Consider the following 21,246-nt stretch of genomic DNA (forward strand, 5'->3'; position numbering starts at 1 on the left):
CACCCCCAGACTTCAGAATATTTTTTACCCATGTGCCATCAGAGAACTGACTGCGTAGCAATACTGTGCAGTATTAGGACTTATCCTATTAAGGAGTTGCACTGAAATTTCAATAAAGGCATTCTAATTCTAATTTTAAGGCATTTTATGTTGGGTTTTCCTTAAATTGTCACCAGTTTCAGAATTTTGAAAAAATAGTTTAAGCTACTGTGCTGTCTTTATGTACCATAAAATGTTGGAGCTGTAATGTTACTCTGAGGGTTTTCAAGTATACTGATCCATCTCAGATTTGACTGATTTTGCCAACCATGGTTTTGTTTCACGTCAGTCAGGCGTCTGAAAGACACTGAAACTGGGCTGGGTTGTTGATGCTCTCTGGTTGCCACACCTGCTGTTGTTGAATTAACGCCACAGCGTCTCTCTATTTATACTTCCAACTGAAGGAAAAGTCTTTAACGGCTTCACACACATACAGGCTGATTACCACTGATTTTGTGGTTTTATTTATTTTCCCTCCACAGAGTTCTTTCTTTTATCTCCTTACCTCTACAGGTTAATAGTGGGGTAGTTGCTGCACTGAGGACATTGAGATTCTGTCTCAACAAAATAAGAAAACACTGGATTTACAGGCACTGAGCCAGAGCCTCTGTATCAAGTTGCTGATAATGTTTCTTGTCAGATATTTAATCAAATTACTACAAGGATATGCAAAATGTCACAGAGATACACAAAACAAACATGACTCGACACAAATAACCAAGAAGAGACAAAGAAATGAAGAAATAAAGATCAGACTGAATTCAGAGATAAATTTATACATAACCTCAGTTAAGTTTGGTGAGAGACTGTTGCACCTTTTGCATTATGATCTCCAAGCATGATATACAATGTTTGATCTGACTTGCTAAACCAGATTATGCATGCAGTGCATCTGTAACTTAGCCAATAAAACAACATTGCAGTTATGCCTACACTTAATTGCAACACAATAAATCACATCTTGACAGTACCACATGACGTTGTGACAGTAAAATATGAAAGTATGACAATAACAAAGGTAACAAATCAAGGGGACTTCACTGACAACATGGAGCTGTCACTCATGTCAAAACCACACCTGTAAGTGTTGCTGTTTGAAAGCTGGATATGAAATTTATTTTGTAAATTCTAGAGAGGCTGTCTGAATCTGATCCAAACCAGATCAATAGGTCTACAGAAAAATTACTAGGGATGCAACAGTTAATTATGTTCATTGTTGATTTATCTGCCAGTTATTTTTCTAAATTTCTCATCGTATTTTCTGTGCCATTCATTTCCTATGGCCAGTTAAGTTTAGTGGCTCCTCTAAATGTTCAGCTGTGTTATGTGTTCACAGTCATGTCAGAATACAGATGAACAAAATTATATACATGTTTATCACTCAAATGTTTTTTATACTTGACATAATGTAATAATACATTCTCAAGCCCCAGCCTGCCCCACCCCCCCACCTCCTTCTTTGCTAATGGTCTCCTGTATTCTCTGGCCTGTTAAGGACAGCTAATTCTATGGTATTCCACTGCGTGCTACTATTAGATCTCTATTTCAATATTTTTTCAAGCAAAAACAACCAACATTTTCTGGGTTCGCCATCTTTATTGTAAGTATTTTTTGATTTTCTCCATTTTATATAATTGTACACAAAATTGTACTTTGTACAACAAAATATTCAGCACAATAAAACAGGAGTCACCTCTGCCCAAAGGAAACTGTAAATTTTCAGTTCTCTCTCACATTTAACTAATTATACTACATGAATCAAGAAAATAATCTGCAGTGCAATAATAAGTTACAGTTCTACTGTTCATAGCTGGTCTAGAAGATGTGTGTTTTAATATACAGAGCTGAAATAATTAGTCAACAGAAATTGCTCTTCAACTATGAGTGTCTGTTAAGTTGCTGCTTAGTTATGCCACCTCAGCTTCACCTGGACTCCATTCCCTTTTTCCTACATTTGGAATCTTATAGCCCCTGTAACTTCCATCTAAAGATAGCAGTGAGCAGTAAACCTAGATCCATGCTTCAAAAGGTCCTTTCACAGTCCTTCTGGTAGCTTTAAAGGCACTTCATCCCTGCATTTTTCTAATAAAGAATATAGATAAGGACCCCAAGCAGCAGTTGGATCATACCAAATCTTATACAGCAGGCATCACTGGCAGTTGTAGTTGAGGTTGATAGAGTTGCTGAGGTGGATGTTGTTGTTGTTGTTGTTGGGGAAATGGCTGATGTTGTGGGGGCAGAAGGTGGTGCTGCTGGGGCAGCAGCAGTTGTTGTTGGGGCAGCAGCTGTTGGGGCAGTAGTTGTTGATGCTGAGGCGGCAGCAGTTGTAGTTGGGGCAAGAGTTGATGTTGGAGCTGCAGCTGTTGGGGCTGCGGTTGTTGTTGGAGCTGCAGTTGCTGGGGCTGCAGTTGTTGTTGGAGCTGCAGTTGCTGGGGCTGCAGTTGTTGGGGCTGCAGTTGTTGGAGCTGCAGTTGTTGGGGCTGCAGTTGCTGGGGCTGCAGTTGTTGTTGGAGCTGCAGTTGCTGGGGCTGCAGTTGTTGGAGCTGCACTTGCTGGGGCTGCAGTTGTTGGAGCTGCAGTTGTTGGGCAGCAGTTGCTGGGGCTGCAGTTGTTGTTGGAGCTGCAGTTGTTGGGGCAGCAGTTGTTGGGGCTGCGGTTGTTGTTGGGGCTGCAGTTGTTGGAGCTGCAGTTGTTGGGGCAGCAGTTGTTGGGGCTGCGGTTGTTGTTGGAGCTGCAGTTGTTGGAGCTGCAGTTGTTGGGGCAGCAGTTGTTGGGGCAGCGGTTGTTGGGGCTGCGGTTGTTGGGGCTGCAGTTGTTGGGGCTGCGGTTGTTGTTGGAGTATTGCACAAACTGTTGCTACAACAGGTCGGTGCACTGGTGAGGGTACCAAAATTTGCCACCACGAAAGGCAGGTTGTTCAGGCTGGTACCAGCTAGACAAATGCTCTGAGATGCACAGCCGAAGGCTGGGGCAGTGTTGGTCCCATCTGTCACTGTAGATGAAAATGAAACAGACTTCAAACAGAGGACAACAAAACAGTTTTTCAGTCTGGTGTTAAGCTACTTTCTAAATAAACATAGCAGTACCAGAATGTAACAGTATTAAATAATAATAATTATTAGTAAAAACCTTATTTGATCTGATCAAATATTATCAAAAAATGTTCTTGTAGTGTCCAAAGCAAACATAATCTAGTATTTATACAGAATAGTGTCTCTCAGACTGTTCTGTTATGATATATTCTACACCTTTTATTTTATTTGGTCCAGCAGTCATTAGTGGGTTAATTGATTAACTGATCAAAAGAAAGTTAATGATCAAATATTTTAGAATTAGTGATCGTTTAAGTAAATTTTCTAGTTAAAATGTTAAAATTTAATTGTTTCAATTTCCGTTAGCTGCAGTCCTATGATTGTATCACAGTTACAGACTTTTAACCACCAACTGTGTGGTTAATTTTAACTACTTAATCTATTGTTTAAAACACTTTTTAAGATGACCTGTTTTAAAATATTAATCTGTAAAGTAAGTGGTCATGATAGATGTCATAAGTATACAGCAGTAAAAGGTAAAATCTTTACTCCTAAAATGTTGTGGATTATCAGTGTAAAGTAACACATAATAAAAATCTGAATAAAAGCATTAAATTGCCCTCAAGATTAGTACTTTAGTACAAGAGACAATCTTTAAGTATAACATGAAGACTCACCAGTTGCTTGAAAACATCGGTCCTCTGCTCCTGCACATGGTAATGGAGTGGTGCACTGAGAGGTGAGGGGGTCACAGATGTTACACTGTAGGCCGTTTGGAGACTGAGAAGAAGGGACTGAAACAGGAAAGAATGTCATTTACTTGAGAAAGATAGAACACCTAAGTGTCACAAAGCGGAAACATGTCAGTATAAGAAGGTTGCCAGTATTCTTTATCTATATCATCTTGTCATAGTCATCCATCTGTACTCACAAGGTAGAGTTTCTGAGTTGCAGTTATCTGTGTTGCAGCACTTAGTAGATGCAACTGTACTGGAAGCACCCACGTTAGCTGAAAATGTCTGAGAGCCTGTGACTGGACACTGAGAGGACGATGCACATGCTTTGTAGATTTGCTGTCCTGTAGATGTACCTTTAGTGGCTACAGAGTCAAAGTGCAGTTTGTTAATGTTGATGTAAAGCACACAGAACTTTGCAGCACATGTATTTAACTGGAAAATAATACATGATATAAAGAAAAGATTACCTGTAATGGAAGCTGTTATACACATTGTGTCTGAGGAGGAACATGGAGCTGATGCTGTGCTTGAACACTGTGAATCTGTGCAAGTGATACACTGAAGTGCTCCAGCTGCAATGGAGAGAAAAACAGTGAAATGATGGTTACATTCAAAATATCAAATCAGAAGTTTGATGTCTTCACAGTTATGGGGTTACATGTACAAGGTTCAAAAGTCCTAATGTTGTAATGATTAAAAATGGCTTGAAGTATCTGATACGCAGTAATGCTCTCTTATCATTTTGCAGATTTCTTCTATGCTTTCCTAACTCCTCAGTCTCTTGCACTGCTGTACTGTAGCATGTAAATTTCCCATCTGAGGATCAATAAAGACTTATCTTTATTTTTTCAAGTAAATGAAATTAATTCTGTTTAATTAAAAGGAAGCCGGAGGACCCTTGAGAGAACCCACACAGGCACAGGGAAACTCCACACAGAAAAGCACCAGGCTCGAACCTGGAACCTTCTTGCTGTGAGGCGACACTGCTAACCACTGCACCACTGTGCTCCCCAAATTAGTTTCAATGAAATGAAAAAAAAAAAATCCTATAAATTCTAAACTAGGCTCCATGGTACCTGCTGAAACAGAATTATAAAAATAAGTAAAAAAACATACCTGTGCTGGAGAGCATCCAGATGAGAGTCAGAGAAAGAAGCAGCTTCATCATGATGAACAGGCTGGTGTAGATTAGCTTTCCTGGATGGTGATACTGCACCTCATCAGCGCAGCAACACTTTATATACTATACAGGTATTAGACAAATGTGCGACAGATGCATATGTAAAAACCTCTGGGAGTAGGCGTTTTCCCATTTTTACAGCATGACCAGTCAGACAGTCAGTCCCTTTTTTGTTGTCATCATGTCAGCACACCTTAACACACCTTTTTTCATTTCACCAGCCTTTCCTTTACAACTATGCACCAAAACAAAAGGCAAAGAACTTTTTAGCTTACTCTGCTCTCTGAAAAGATTTAACCTTTTTAAAATAATCTAGTTTTCTACTTCTCTTGTATTTCATTTTTTATATATTCTAATATCAGACGTTGAATGTTTGTGTCTGTCTTGATTAAAGTTGATGGACTGTGGACTGGGAACAAAAAGAAATAGACCAAAGTTAATTAGTTTTAGCAGCAAAAATCAAACTAAAATAAAAAAAATCACCAGATCTGAAAATGTGTCATGGGACCGACCTGTTCACTATTCTGTAAAAAAATCACTTAAGATATTGTTCTTTAATTTCCTTTATGGAATATTATGTTCAACTATCAATAATTCTCACATTCATATTTAGAATTCATTTGTTGTTGTGTGTCGTGCATCAGTTTTCTTAAAGACAAACATCAAATTTTCCTTGATGCAAAAGCCAGTGATGATGATGTGCTCTGCATTGTTTTGACAGGGAGGAAACCATCTGACATACTGTATTAAGCTGTCACAGTTATCAAAGAGTTTGCTCTCTGTGATTCTTGTTTTGTTACCGCCCTGTGTGACAGCCGAGTCACCAATGGCAAAAAGTAACAGTAAATGAAGTACTCATTATCAAGAGAAATGCACTGATCTGTGTTGACTTATATATTATGTTATTGCACAATACTGTAGCTGGTGGATTTATTGTGTACTGTTTTTATAGGTATACATTTTATATGTATAAAATCTTTATCTGAAAGGTAGCTATACCTATTAAGGAAATGAGATAGAGTGTAGTAGAATATTTGACCATGCAATAAAGTGAAAATATGGCCCTGTGATGGACGGTCAATCCAGGTGTACCCCACCTCCCTCCCAATGTCAGCTGGGATAAGCTCCAGCCCTCCCCGAGAGCCTTAATGGATAATGGTATAGATAATGAATGAATGAATGAATAAAGTGAAAATATGAGCGTTAAGTATAAAATGGAAACTCAAGTAAACTAGCCAAAGCTACATGTACAACCAAAGCCATACATAGATGTAACATTCAAATCTACTATATGTGCCATGTGTCTAAAAGAATTTTCAAAACACAGGATAGATTTTTTTGTCAGTAGATAATTGATACTCTCTGGCGACATTGCCACACCTGCTGTTGTTGAACTGATGTCACTGCAGCTGTCTTATAACCTCAATAATAGGTTAGTGAAAATTAAACATGTTTTTCATCAAGCAGGTTGTGAAACACACATCTACGTGAGTGACATTCTTTCGTCCTTGCTCATTGCTAACTCTAGTATTTTTTGTTGTGGCATCTTTTTGTGTATTATCAGAGGAAAACAATGGGTGTTTGGGTTCATCCTTTAATTAGTTTAGTGTATTCATTTCATATGACACATTTTCATGTTTCCTGTACTCCTTAGAAAGGAGGAGGTGACCCCCCTTAAATACCTTCATGATTACTACAGATACCAGGATGTGTCATAGATCGACAGCAGATGAATCAACAGTTATTTTAAGACTCAATTGCTGAATGGTTAGGGCATGTACCACATGGGCCCATTAGAGCATTAGATAGAGTAATAGTATAGCATAACAGGAAATGAAAAACAATAGACTATATATAAGCACAGACCTAGTGTAAATGTGCTTTATTGTTTTCCCCTGTTGTCACCATAAAAAAATAACTTTTGAGAAAATTAATTCCTTCTCAAATTTCTCCCTCATTCCCTTATTTTCAGTTTACCGTGCATGATATCCACAAATCATGAAAAGTTTTAAAAAGCAGGTAAATCAGTTTAATAAAACACAAGCTGAATAGATATTAAAAAGTCTTAAAATTAATTTATATTTAAATATTTCCCCTTGCCCTTCCTAGGTAGTTATGTTAGTTATAAAAGAAGTTACACACATAGAAACTAAAAGTGGGACTACTGTAGATCGATGTTTTCTCCTAAGCCGAAATTAGTTTGGTTAAAAAAAAAAGAATGATGCCAGTAACAGCGCTGAAGCAGCACCTGCTCCTGTGTGCCACCACGGCTCTGTTGGTCCTGATCCCTGCAAAACACCAGAAACTACTGGCTGGTTTGCAATGTCCTGTTGATCTAGCCACAGGCAACCAGTATTTCCCATTTTCCCCAGATATGTCATTGACAAACCAACTGGGCCTTCTCAATATTCTACTATTCTACAGATCTGTGGCTTAACTACCTTATTTTAAGTGACACTTTTAACTTGCATGCAGCTCTGGGCAAGTTATTAGTGGAGTGATCTGGATCTGTGGCTGCCAGGCGGTGGAGAGTATGATCTAGATTTTCATAAAATGCAGGATAGATACATCAACTGTACTGTTGCAGACTTTAATGTTGTGTGGTTAGGTCTTGCAGTTAAATCGATGCAGTACATGCAACTTGCTAACTGTTATTGTGGAATAGTCTAGATCTGAAAATGCACCTGTTTGAACTATTTAGCATCTCAAAATGTGGTTGCTACATTTTGCTAGTAATGTGGAACCAGAGGTAAAGGGTCAAGTTCTTGTATCTCATCCACTGTCTCACTCTCTCAGTGTGTGTGTGTGTGTGTGTGTGTGTGTTTGTTTGTGTTTCTGTCCTTAGTGACTTTTGAGGACCAACTTCAGACCAAAGACCAGTTAATTAGGGACAACTGGTCCAGTTGTAGGCCAGTAGTAGTTTTATTTGGTATATGACTGTATGCAGGTACATAGCTGCACAGCTGTGAAATTCTCAGTTACTTAATGCAGGAAGCATAAAGTCAACAACAACAGGAGGCTAATAAAACAATAAATGATGATGATAACACATTGCACAATTAGGTAATAAAGTCATGAGTCAAAGCATCCCCATGCATCACAGTGCATTAGCCATACAATATCAGCATCTTCTTATTGCCTAGTTACTACTGAAGCAGTAGTGCCTTATATGTTCTTTAGAAAAGTGGTAAGAGATGCCTTGCATGGATCATTGATAAACTGTCATGTAACAGTATTTAAAGCAGCCTCAGTCATGTTTGTTTTGAATACATACATTTAAATAAAGTAGTCAGTCCAGGTATATAATTATTGGAAAATTTCCCTTTAAGAATTCTGGGAACCTGCACCTCCAACATCCTCTGCAAGCCTCTAAAACCAAGTCTTAGACTTAGATATGAACACAGACTTTCCTCTCCTCTTTTGTGTCTCATTTATTTCAGACATTAGTATTTAAGAATTACATTTGTACAATTTGCAACAGCATTGCGAGGTTGGCATCCCTCTGTTGTGTGTTCATGTATGTGTGTGTATTGCATTAGTGCTTAGTGAATACTTCTTCATCATCTTGTCTTAAACTGGATAGTCATCCATCTGTACTTACAAGGTAGAGTTTCTGAGTTGCAGTCATCTGTGTTGCAGCACTTAGCAGATGCAACTGCACCCAAAACACCCAGATTTGCTGTCCTGTAGATGTACCTTTAGTGGCTACAGAGTCAAAGTGCAGTTTGTTAATGTTGATGTAAAGCACACAGAACTTTGCAGCACATGTATTCACTGTAAAATAATACATGATATAAAGAAAAGATTACCTGTAATGGAAGCTGTTATACACATCGTGTCTGAGGAGGAACATGGAGCTGATGCTGTGCTTGAACACTGTGAATCTGTGCAAGTGAGACACTGAAGTGCTCCAGCTGCAATGGGAGAGAAAAACAGTGAAATGATGGTTACATTTAAATTGTTGAATCAGATGTGTGAGGTCTTAAGGTTTACAGGTGTTAGAAGGTTTATAAAGGTGTGAAAACTTTCTTGATTGTTGTTGTTTTTAAACAGATTTTAAGACTTAATGGTTGTAATGGTTAAAATGATTTCAACAGTCCAATAAATACAACTGAAGTCATTTTATAAAGTTGTTCTATCTTCTAACTTTTCAGGCTGTTGCTGCTGTACAGCAGCGTATGAACTGGAGAGGGTCCAGATGAGTCAGTGAAAGAAGCAGCTTCATCATGATGAACAGGTTAGTGCTGTAGATTAGCTTTCCTAGATGGTGATACTGCACCTCATCAACAGCAGCAACACTTTATATACTGTAGAGGTGTGGAATAAATGTAGGACAGGTGCGTGAATAAACCCTGATGAAATGAGGCGAGGTGTGTTAAAGGTTTGTTGACGTGATGACAACAAAAGAGAGGTTGACAGTTTAAATGGTCATGCTGAAAAAATGCTAACACACCTATTCCCTGAGGTTTTTACTAAATCCACATTTAAATGAGAATTATTTAATTTTTGTGCTTTGCTGTCTGTCTCCTCTGCCTTCGGAAAAGAAAACAGAACTTTTCTACCTCTCTAGTTGTTATTTTTTGGAATGTTGCACTTTGAATTCCTGTCTCTGTCTCCTCATAATGTTTTTGTATTCCTCCTGGTCCACAGGAGAAGTTAGTGGTCCAGTTGGTTGGACTTATCCAGTTCAGTCCGAATTCACTGTCAGTTTATGGCGACACTCTGATAGTTGAGATGATGACACATTTACTGCTTTACTGAACTCCATCAGTAGGAGCTCAGGAAAACAGTAGCTTCATGTCAACCATGTCAGTTCACTACACACAGATACAGTAAATGTAGTCAATGATAAACCCTTAAAAACTGTCATGTGTGAACCATGATCCAATGCACAGCCATGGCTACAAGCACACTCAGTCACAACAATGGACAACAAAATGTTTGCCTGCACAGGAGCTAGTTCTTCATTTGTACTTTCTTTGTTGTTCTGTGTCGTGCATCAGACGGTGAAGACAAAGAAGAAAAACAGCCTAAGATTTTCCTTGATGATCATGTTTTATGTTGGACATTGTTTTGACAGGGAGGAAACTGCCTGACACTGCTGTTACACCCTTACTTTATTATCACGCAGCTTGCTTTGCATGTGCTTCTTTTTTCACCTAGAATGTTGTAAAACGGGCCGCCATCTGTACACATGATGGTGTTTACCCGATTAACTCACCAGTGGTGTCAAGTGGCTGCACTAAAAAAACACCATACAAGAATTTAGTTTGATCAACTAATCTTTTCTCTTTTAACTAAATATAAACATGTAAGTTTTGATGATTTACTTTCATATTCATAGGATTGCTCTGTAGACAGGGCTGTGTTGTTTATGCCGTCTGACAACATTGCCACACCTGCTGTTGTTGAATTGACGCCACTGCAGCTACCTGTTTACACCTCAATCAGACGCACAGGCTTGATCAGGACGTTTGGTTTTGACATAGCCACACATCCTCATGTGTGACATTCTTTTTACTTTGTTCACTCCACTATTATCTGTGTCCAGACATTTCTTTGTATATTATAAAAGGAAAAACAATGGAGGACTGTGTTGTGTTTCCACACCAGCCACAGCAGAGACATAATGTTTTTGGGTTGTCTGTCTGTCCATCCATCACAAGAATTTTGGTGCTTAAAATTTTGTTTCTACCGACAGCACAGTGAGGAACTGGGATGTTGTCATCTTGTGTATAATTTATGGCATGTCGACTGCAGTGTTAATGTTGTTTGCATGTGACAATGTAGTGGAGGCCTGCTGACTTTGTGGGACTTGTGAGTCCTCATGCTGCATGTTGATCAAAGATTCAGAGATTAGACTTCCCCCTTTGGTGTGCTGAGAGAGAAGATGGCTGTGTCTGGTGGCAGACCTTTACAAACATCTGAAGGTGTGCAAAATGTTAGCACATTACGAAGTAAAGCAGAATACGTGGCACAGCTACTAATGTATAGTAGACCAGGCGGTCCTGCACCATTCTGAACTTGAATTTCCCTGTAGGTGACTTTATTTTCCCTTGAACCAGATTCTAGTTCAACAAGTTCAATCCTGTGAATAACAACTTTTCACATGTCAGCGACAACTACCGCTATGCAGCAACTACCGCTATGACTTAATCACTTCTACCTAAAATTCCTGGTCAAATGCCTTCAAAAGAAAAAGCTGCCAAAGTCGCCTGCAGTGCTCTGGGTGTGGCCCGTCTGTCTGTTGTTTGGATCTGAGGTACCAGGTGAAATACTTAACCATTTGGACTGAGGCCAGTTGAGTGACATTGCCTGAGGTTAAAACATGTCAGTGAGACATACTCTTGCTGTCACTCATTCTTTTATCCTTGTGGTTTTCAGTGTTGGCACATTTATTGTTTTTAACTGTCTTCAAAACTTTAACATTTCTGCACCACAGCCCTTAGGAAACAGACATTACTATTGTCTGTGTATATTTTAGTGCATATGTTGAAATGCAATGACGATGAACTCCTGACATCGCCGCCATATTTGCAGGGCTGAATTTTGCGTGAGGAAGTTCTGTAAAAGACTTTTTGTACTATTTGAATCTTGCAAAGTAGAATAGTCCCAGGGGTGTGAGTGTGTGTGTGTGTGTGTGTGTGTGTGTGTGTGAGTGAGTGAGTGACTCTGTGCTCATTAGAAAAGGTATGAAAGAAAAAAATGACGCTGTAAAAATGGAATTAAATTCTGCCTCCTCTCTGTGAGCCACAGAGAAACTTTGGTGTCGTTCCGACCAGAGAAGAGTTTTATAAAATTGTGGATATGATGAATTTTAACTTTACAATGATTTTAACAATAATTAGACAAGCTTTTTACATACAGTAAAAACTTACTGACAGGTACATATTCAAAACTTGAACCAGAAATCCTGCACACTACTGATCACTTTGACTCATTTTATTTTAAAAAATCTTTTGATAGAAGGTTTTAGATAGATGTTTCTGTGGCAAGATGTGGTTGGTTATGCAGTGGTCAGGGCAGTGCAGTGAGCAGTGTATAGTGAGACAGGATGTGGTTTTTTTGTGGTTCAGCAGCTACCTGCAGCAGCTGTTTTCCCTTTAAAGAAAGCACGACCTCACACCACTTCATCTTGTTCAGACTTTTTGGTCAGGCTGTCAAAATTTTAGTACTTGGTTAATAAAAATCATTAAATAAAGTAAAGCTAAACCAATTGTTTTTTTTTTTTTAGAACTAAAATAAAAGTTGGTTGTGAAGAACATATTGTGAAAAGACACAATACACATCACCATCAAATCCACTACCAACATAGTTTCACAATAATGGGGGGCATGAGAAAAGTCCTTGATGTCCTTTGTTTTGTTTCTTATTTGTATTCACTGAATTGTAAAATGCTAACAACAGACAAGAAATGGCCATTATTCATGTTTCCAAAAAACACTGTAAATCTGTGTTTTACCTAATTAAATGCAGATTATATACACTTCTCATTACTGAAATCCTAGAGAATGTCTTTACAGGAAGATGTCAGTTTCATTTTACAGCAGTATGAAAATCAACAAGCTTGATCAGTGACAGGTATGACAGTATGTTTTTATTTTCCTCGTCTGTCCAGTCCACACTGACACCATTATGTCAACATCAAATGTGAAAACTTAAGCAAATGTATGAGGAACTTGACATCAGCCACAGTAACATAAACAACCAAAACCTGCGGTGATGTAGTGTGAACGCTCTGCCATCAGATTGTTTGTTTTGTTTGGACATTTTCCATAAATGAGGAAGGAGGAAGTAAATGTAGAAAAATCACTGGTATCAGCTGTGAGTGATTAAACTGCACTGTGTCTCATTGCAGTGCATTCATTTAACACCCAGAATAGAACCGCATGACAAGTGAAAACCTGTGTGCAAAGAGGACATCAGAGGCAAACTCCCAAATCAACCAATGTGTTCCAAAAACCTGTCATTTGAAGATGACAGGTTTCTGTTTTGTGTCCCTGGATTAAAACAGCACAAATCAATATGTTGTGACAGACAATGCATGATATGACAAGGTAAGTGTTGCTTATCGTGAGAAAGTCACAGGGAATGATCACCAATCTTTCAGGGGTGGAAGAAGCAAGAGTGCAAGAGCAAAAATGCCCAATTAATTTAAACCCAAGGACACGGAAAAATAAGACCAAGGTACAAAAAACTTCTTTAAATATGTGTCTCAGCAGAAGTGTTAAGATGGGTTGTTACTATTTGTCGATAAAATGTTTTTTTTAAGCGTTAAGATGAGAAGACTAATGATCAGAAAAACTTAAGTGTTACCAAGGTGGGACACAAATCTCCTGCAAATACCTGCAGTTTAAACTGCTGCATTCAGGAGCAGCCTGCAGTATTATGATCTGTCAGCTTTTTAAATGATAATTAAAAAAACAATAACAATAATTAAACAAGCTTTTTACATACAGTAAAACCCTATGGACAGGTACGTAGGACCAAAATCTTTGCAAACAGATAATGAACCAGAAATCCTGCACACTACTGATCACTTTGACTCATTTTATTTAAAAAAATCTTTTGATAGAAGGTTTTAGATAGATGTTTCTGTGGCAAGATGTGGTTGGTTATGCAGTGGTCAGGGCAGTGCAGTGAGCAGTGTATAGTGAGACAGGATGTGGGTTTTTTGTGGTTCAGCAGCTACCTGCAGCAGCTATTTTCCCTTTAAAGAAAGCACGACCTCACACCACTTCATCTTGTTCAGACTTTTTGGTCAGGCTGTCAAAATTTTACCACTTGATTCATTAAAAAACATTCAGTAAAGTCAATTGAAAATTTTGTTTGGAGCAAAACCAATTGTTTATAACTAAAATAAAATGTGGCTGTTAAGACTATAATGTGACACAATACACATCAGCATCAAATCCAAAACCACACAATACACAATACAGGGAGGCATGAGAGAAGGATGTCCTTTGCTTCGTACTTGCATTCACTGAATTAAAAAATGCTAACAACAGACAATGGATGGTCATTATTTATGTTTTAAAAGAAAACATTGCTACACTGTGTTTTACCTCATTAAATACAGATTATATACACTTCTCATTACTGGATACTGTAGACCCTTAAAATCCTACAGAGATGTCTTTAGAGGATATTGTAAGTTTCATGTCATTTCACAGCAGTATGAAAATTGGCATCAATCAGTGACAGGTGTTACAGTATGTTTCCATTCCCTCGTCTGTCCAGTCCACACTGACACCGTCATGTCAACATCAAATGTGAAAACTTAAGCAAATCTATCAGGAACTTGAAATCAGTCACAGTAAGATAACTTCACCCAAAAACATAAGAAAATAAGGTCCAAAAAGCTTTAAGTGAGTCTTTAAATATGTGTGTAACATATTTTTGTGTTACACATTGTGCTGACATACTCAAAAAAATCTGTGTGTGGGGGATGTGGTTAGCTAAAGCAGATTAGTCCCAGCTGACCACAAGGCCTGTTCCATTGCAAAAGCACAACAATCTTGCACCTTGCTCAAACTTCTGAGTCGGCTGCAACACAAAAATCACCCCAGAATAGTGGTCTTCATTTAACTGAAGTTTACTAATAACTTTATGTGTAAATGTAACAGTGGAAACACAAAAATTAAATGAAATCTGCACCAACAACTACAAAGAGAATAAAACACATATTGGAAGTGAAAAATATGACAAGATGTTACTCATTGTACAAGTCTTAAATCATCAGGCAGAGAGTATAATGTTACAACCACAATAGACAATGGGTTTCACCAAGAAATACTTATTCTATACACCGAAGAAATAATTTTTTAAAATGTGCTAATTTTACAAATTTCCTTATTTTGTTTCAAGATGAAGACTTCAAGTCACATTTTTTATTTAACATTGATGCAGATGAAAATGTTGAAGGTTGACACGTTGGACATAAAGTAATATCACACAGCATCTGGCTCAGTCTTCCTGCACTGAAAGTCACAGAAGACGTTTCCTGTCACACAGATCCACTATATAAAGAGCAGTTCCACTGAAGAACCAGCAATCTGCACATTTACTCATCATCATGAAGCTGATTCTGTCTCTCACTCTCAGCTGGATGCTCTCCACTCCAGGTAATTCTGCTCACTTTTAAATCTGGATTCAAGCAGGTATGCGGGAGTCTTATTTAAAGCTTATCAATCATCTAACAAAGAAAAACAGATTCAAAGTGGTTTTATTAGTTATAAATTATACTAGAGGTGAATGTGGAGAGACTAAAGACAGTGTAGATTAAGGTGCCGTTTGGGTCTTGCAACGTGTGTCATATGTGTATATACATTTTTTAACCTGTTCTGATAACTTCTGTTGTGAATTGGCGCTATATAAATAAAATTTGACTTGACTTGACTTGACTTTTGCCATTGTATAATCGATCAAGGCCCTGTGACACCTGATGGTCTTTTGTTTCTAACTATGTTAGTTAAGGTCAAGCCTACATGAGGCAACACTGTGGCTAAATATTGTATAACTGTCAGGTCCAATGTAATTACATTTAATCTGCTGACTTGTGAATCATTGTGGGAAATAAGCAGCTGATTGAACTGGCTTAGATTAGTCACAACATATTCATATTAATCATTTTTGTCTGTTTACCAAAAATGCAGTGCATCGACACAACATCGATATTAAGACTTTCAACGTCATTGAGGCAGATATTTGTTCTCTGTTTAATGTTATTTATTGTGGCCATAAGCTGTATGTGTACATATATTGCTACATATACTGTATGCAGATCTGATGATTTGACTGCCTCAGGCTGCTGACGCCTCATGAACATGAAGTGTGGATTTTGTCCCCATCATGTATAGTAAAATGACATTAGAAAATGATTTGTTAACAGACTTGAAAGATTGTGAGGAATTTAAGATGTGTACATAACTTCTTTATATTTCTGTTCATTCATTCAATCTTTTTTTCTTCATTGCAGCTGAAGCTCTTCGTTGTTATACAGGTCAGTACAGCACAAAGCTACAAACCTGTAACTCTGCTGATGAGTGGTGTGCAACAGTTACCATTCAAGGTAAACAACTAAATCTGATGTTTCCTCCTATCATTTCCTTATTCAGTTTTAGAAGAGTTCTATGAGAGAGTTTTGTCTTTAATTCTTCTTTGCTTTTACAGAAACTACACAAAGTTACCCTCAAAGGCAAGGAACCATCAGATCCTGTGAGCCATCTTCTGTCTGCGCTTTGCAAGGTCAGATACAGTCCCACTCCAACTTTTATGGGGCTTTTACTGCATATGTTCGTTGCTGCAGAACAGATGGCTGCAACAATCAAACTTTGCCCCGTAAGTAAACAAATACATTTTTGTTAATTTTCATGGAATGAAAACACATCAACCCACTGTTGACCACAGTGAGTAGTTACTGTCTCATAGAGTTTCTGGAATGTTTCCTATTCAATTTTAGACCCCAAGATAGACAGGAAAAAAAATGGCCTGCAGTGTGTCAGCTGCACTGATGCTAAAGGTAATCTGGGTGTCTGTAACAACGCAGTGCAGTGTGTGGGTGTGGAGGACCGCTGCATTCAATGGAACTCGTGAGTCTTTATTATACATATTGATCACAAAATATGGTACTGATGCCTTCAAGTGCTCCTTGTAATTTCCTGTCTCAGATTATTTAAAACATTAGTTGAAAACTCAGTCCTAATATAACAGTGGTTTTGTCATCCACAGTCATGGGACATGAGAAGCGCATCCTTCCTTATCGTGGCTGTATGTCTGCAAACGTGTGTAAACTTCTGTCTCAGCTGAAAAATGGATCTGTTTTGGTTAACCCTGGTGATTTTACCAGTGCACCAACATGTTGTAAAACCAGCTTCTGTAATTCAGCCTGGACTGTCAGACTGACTGTTTCCCCTCTGCTGCTTGGTCTCATTGCTCTTATTGTTACTCACTGTTAGAAGAGTGTAATAGAGCTGAGAGGTAAAGTCAAAACAATCAGCTCATCAGAGCAGGACTAATACATTTATCTTATCTGTGTGCTCTAGCTTAAGTTACTATATATTGTGTGTAAGACAACTGTATCTGGCATCTTCTCTCATTTCTTACTTTGTGACTGTAGCGACGTGGCTTTAGTACTTAAAATCTGCACAATATTCTCACATAATATGTGAACAACAAAAGCTTTATAGGTGAAATAAACTGAAAATATAATACAGAAATTCACTCTGGATTTGTTTCAAACAAACTGGAAGGGAAACAGGGAGATGAATAGGGAAATACTGTTTTTGATTTGATTGATTTATTACTCATTTGATTTGTCTAATGATGCATCCTATTGATCATGTACACAGAGCATTCAACTGAGGAGACTTTAAACATGCCACTCTGGACTCGACCCCTTGTTTTTTCTTTGTCAATAATTTTGTTCAAAAATAAAGCAAAATATATATGCAGTGTTTTAAAGCATCATTTTATTCATTGATATGAGTTAACCATTCATGATAAATAAATAAACTCAAGATTTTTGTTGAAAAAAAAAGAGTATTTGTCATTGTTATTTTTTTTCTGCTAACGATTTATGAGTACATTTATGGTAGAAATCCACCCTTGTAATATTTTTTGTGTGTCTTGTTACTATTCAGGCCACATGAATCCATTAGCGCCTACTTCAGTTACCAACCAACCAGCTCATGTCCACATGTTCAGTTGAAAGCTGCCTCCTTAAAAACCACAACACCCTGTTGTCTTCCAGTTAGGTGTTTTTAACGTCGTTCTCCACCTTCAGTATTAAAATCATGATCTTTAAGTCTAAATCTCAAAAAGTCCTGTTTCTAAATGTCACCACTGTTAAAGTGGCTATAATTATTATTTTCTATAGTAACAGTGTTTCATATGACAGTTTGCAAGCAGCTCAGATCAGTTGTTCAGTCCCTGAAAATGTTTTTGTTGAACCTCAGTGGTTCGCTGTGGTGATGTAGACGTACTGAAGTGCCAGACTTCACTTTCTGCTTTTCATTTTTTTTGTGGCCACTTGGGGGCAGCGCTGACACACACTGTTATCAGCTTTCAAGTTGATATGGTAATCCAGCAACAACAGAGCAACATTATCATTCATTTAGAGTTGTGTTTGTGTCCACCTGGTGGACGTAAAGCTCTTAAGCTGCTAAACACTCCAGTATATTCACCAGGTCGTCTCTAACATCTGTGTGCTGTTGGGTGCTGAGCAGTTGTGCCTGCTCTGAGAGTGGTAAGACCAAACCAAAATAGAGGGAATGTGTGTTTATATTGTGAAATCTTCATCTCATAACTGTAAAACTCAAATCAAACACTCAGTTGGACAGTAGGCTCTTAGTGTTGCAGGTTAGTCAGAAACTCCTCTATTTCTCCACACATTCTGTTTCTGTTTCTTTCTCTAATCCTCTCCAGAATACTGACGCTGTTCTTTTGATAGAAAGACTGTTGTGGTATAGCTGCTGCCTTCATGTGGTACTCTATCGACTTGTGGCTCTCCTTTTGAATGAAATGTAGATGTTTTGCATAGTAGTTGTAAAGCATCTGTGCCCCTTTAGGATCTAGATCACTTTCTAGCAGTTCCTCATATATCTGGTCAGCTGCAGCTTGGCTGTAGTTTGACTGTGCATATATGTTTGCAAGAGCTATTTTGCTTTTAAGTGAAGAATTGGGGTAAAGAGAAATCACTTCCCTGTAGACACTGATTGCTCTTTCGACCATGCTGTGCTCCAGGGGACTGTCTCTGTGTAAAAAGATTCTCATTTTGTAGCAGGTTGCCACACACCTTTTGAGATAACGTTCATCTGGATGTCTTTCCAGAGCCTCCTCTGCCAAATCAATAGCCTCATCCATAGATATATAGATTCTGTACAGCCTTAGTAATGGTTCAATACCACTGTAGCTACTAACAGGCTTTTTCAAAACAGCTCTGGCCAACTCACGTGCTTCATCTTCAATTTTCTGTCCTTTCATAGCACATGCTTCGAGGTAAAGAGCAGCAAGGTACAAGTTCTCTGGGTCGTGTTCCTTGGCGATTTTCATTCTCTCCAAGATGTCATCACTCAGGTTTTTGTTGCTGTGTTTAAAAACATTTACTAACGCTAACACATGGCTGCTCTGCCACTCCACCATGTCCGGCTGCATCCTGATGGCTCTCTGGAAGTAGTCTGCAGCCAGCTGCTTTTTTTCTCTGCTGAACTTCATCAGAGTCCAGGCTTTCTCTGCGTAGATCTCAGGATGCAGCTCGTCCTGTGATGGAGATGGGTATTCAGTCATCAGGGCGTAGACCTTTGACAGGTAAGCCTGACTCTCTGCTTTGTTTCCCTGATGGTAGTGCAGCCAAGCCTGGTTCCCATAGTTCACCACCAGCCATGGACCCTCATCTGAGACAGTGTTTCGCATCTGGCGGAAGGCCTCTGCAGCCCTGCTGAAGAAACTCCTGGCATTATCAGTGAAGCCCAGCTGGTAGTGGATGTACCCCTGCAGGTTGTAAATGTGACCCAACCAGTTATATCCCTCCACTGTGCCAATGTCCTCCAGCTTGTCCCTGAGACGGAAAAGTTTGGACCTGCTGGGGTCAAGATCCCAGGTGAAGTGACACTGCAGGGCCTCCAGTTTGGCCTCCAATGTCGACTGACTCTGAGCAGCACTGATGGACGATTGAAATCAGAAGCATTAAACTGGATAATCAAAGTTTACCTTATAGAAACTTTCAGAAAAAAACAAGGAGAAGAAGGGAAGAGAGAAGAAAGAGGGGGAAGAAACACAAGTAATAATGAAAGAAGAAGCAAGGAAATGATGAAAGCGTACAAAGAGAAGGGGAAAAGAAGGAAGAGAAGAGGAGATGCGGGACTCTGCCAGTTACACAAAATTAAATCAGTGACTTTGGATGTTACTGATCACAGATATGACAAGAAGAAGCAGCGACTCACCTCATCATGCAGCTGGACTCAGTCCTTTTCTGACTATAAGCCTCTGTTCTCTGCTCCTTATGTCTGCTGCTGCTGTGGGTGCAGCACCATAAAATCATTAAAGTTCAACTTTTATGCTGTTGTAAACAGTGGATTTGGACTTCTAGTTCCTGTAACTCAATCCTATACAGCCACATGTCTGTGATACTGAAGAAGGTCTGTGTGGGGATTTCTTCAAGCCCTAAACTTTTTTTTTGAGTCTTAACCATGTCACTTCTCACCAACTTGACACTGGAGTCTTTGCACATCTGAATGTGATAATCTGAGGTCACTTTTGTCATGTCAAGTCATTTCAAATCTAAAGGCTAAAGTCCAAGTGCAGTCCTGACTCGTACTACGTGTTGAAGTCAAAGTTGAAAGCTGTTTAAATGCTGTCAAGTCTAATGTCATCAGATTTATGGTATAAGTCTTCCTCAAATCCAAGTCACATGACTTGAGTCCACACCTTTGTTTGTGCTGTGTCAAAAGTTTGATCAAGCCTTATTAATAACATTTTAAGAGTTTTGTTTAGAGTTGGGTGTGATGTGCTATGAAATTATAAAGAACTGCTGGGAGTGCTGGGAACGCTGGGGGTTAAGGGCATGGATCAAACAGTTGTTGTTAACAGTGCTGAACACAAAAGGTGTGAACCGAGCAGAACTCAGAGGAGGAGCAGTAATAACAGAAGTATGCACGTCCCATTACTCCTGATCATTGTCCTACTCTTGTACTATTAAATATCTGAATTCAGCTGAGTAAGGATACCGATCTCTATCATGAATAAATAAATATAAACATGTGTATAGTAACTCTAAAAGTGAGGTAATAGTCTCCAGGCCTCTGGGACTGCTGGGTAAAAATGCAGGCTCAACGCAAGGGTCATTAGGTAAATCTGAGTGGTCATGAGGTGATTAATGGAGAGGAAAGAAGATGATACAAAATTCACCTACACAAAATTGTGCTCATTTTTGTGAATTTCCCCTCATCTTTACAATTTTTGTGAAATATTATAATAACAATTTTACCTCTTTTGACCATGAGCAGCTATTTGATTAAACTTTTTTTTTTTATTATTTTTTATAAGAAGTCACAAGTCAAGACACTCCCTGAAAAGTGATGAAGTAGAAGTAGGAGAAAATGGAAATGTTCAAGTAAAGATGGCTACAAGTACCTAAAAATGGTAAATTATACCTGACGGGGACAAACTGAGGTGAATGAATGGTGACTGAGGTAGTTCGTTGTTTGTCCTGTGGGTGGCAGTAACGAGCCTAACAGCGTTAAATGCTGCAAGAGAAGAA

General features: G+C 38.6%; 2 protein-coding genes across 2 annotated transcripts; one reads left to right on the forward strand and one right to left on the reverse strand.

Moving 5' to 3' along the window:
- Window positions 1-14,573: 14,573 nt before the first annotated feature.
- LOC108891088 (phospholipase A2 inhibitor and Ly6/PLAUR domain-containing protein) lies at window positions 14,574-16,832 on the forward strand. The gene is made up of 4 exons (XM_051077115.1): window positions 14,574-15,112; window positions 15,967-16,059; window positions 16,161-16,328; window positions 16,450-16,832. The coding sequence occupies exons 1-4, from the start codon at window positions 15,064-15,066 to the stop codon at window positions 16,581-16,583; spliced, it is 444 nt and encodes a 147-aa protein (XP_050933072.1). The 5' UTR covers window positions 14,574-15,063; the 3' UTR covers window positions 16,584-16,832.
- A 739-nt stretch (window positions 16,833-17,571) lies between these two features.
- On the reverse strand, window positions 17,572-19,963 carry LOC108891087 (interferon-induced protein with tetratricopeptide repeats 2). Its single transcript, XM_018688213.2, has 2 exons — window positions 19,931-19,963; window positions 17,572-19,647 (listed from the first exon to the last, which is right to left on the reverse strand). Exons 1-2 carry the CDS (start codon window positions 19,936-19,938, stop codon window positions 18,336-18,338), a joined length of 1,320 nt encoding a protein of 439 aa, XP_018543729.2. The 5' UTR covers window positions 19,939-19,963; the 3' UTR covers window positions 17,572-18,335.
- Window positions 19,964-21,246: the final 1,283 nt, after the last annotated feature.

This window comes from Lates calcarifer, linkage group LG17 (genome assembly GCF_001640805.2).
Source record: "Lates calcarifer isolate ASB-BC8 linkage group LG17, TLL_Latcal_v3, whole genome shotgun sequence".
Classification (NCBI taxonomy): domain Eukaryota; kingdom Metazoa; phylum Chordata; class Actinopteri; family Centropomidae; genus Lates; species Lates calcarifer.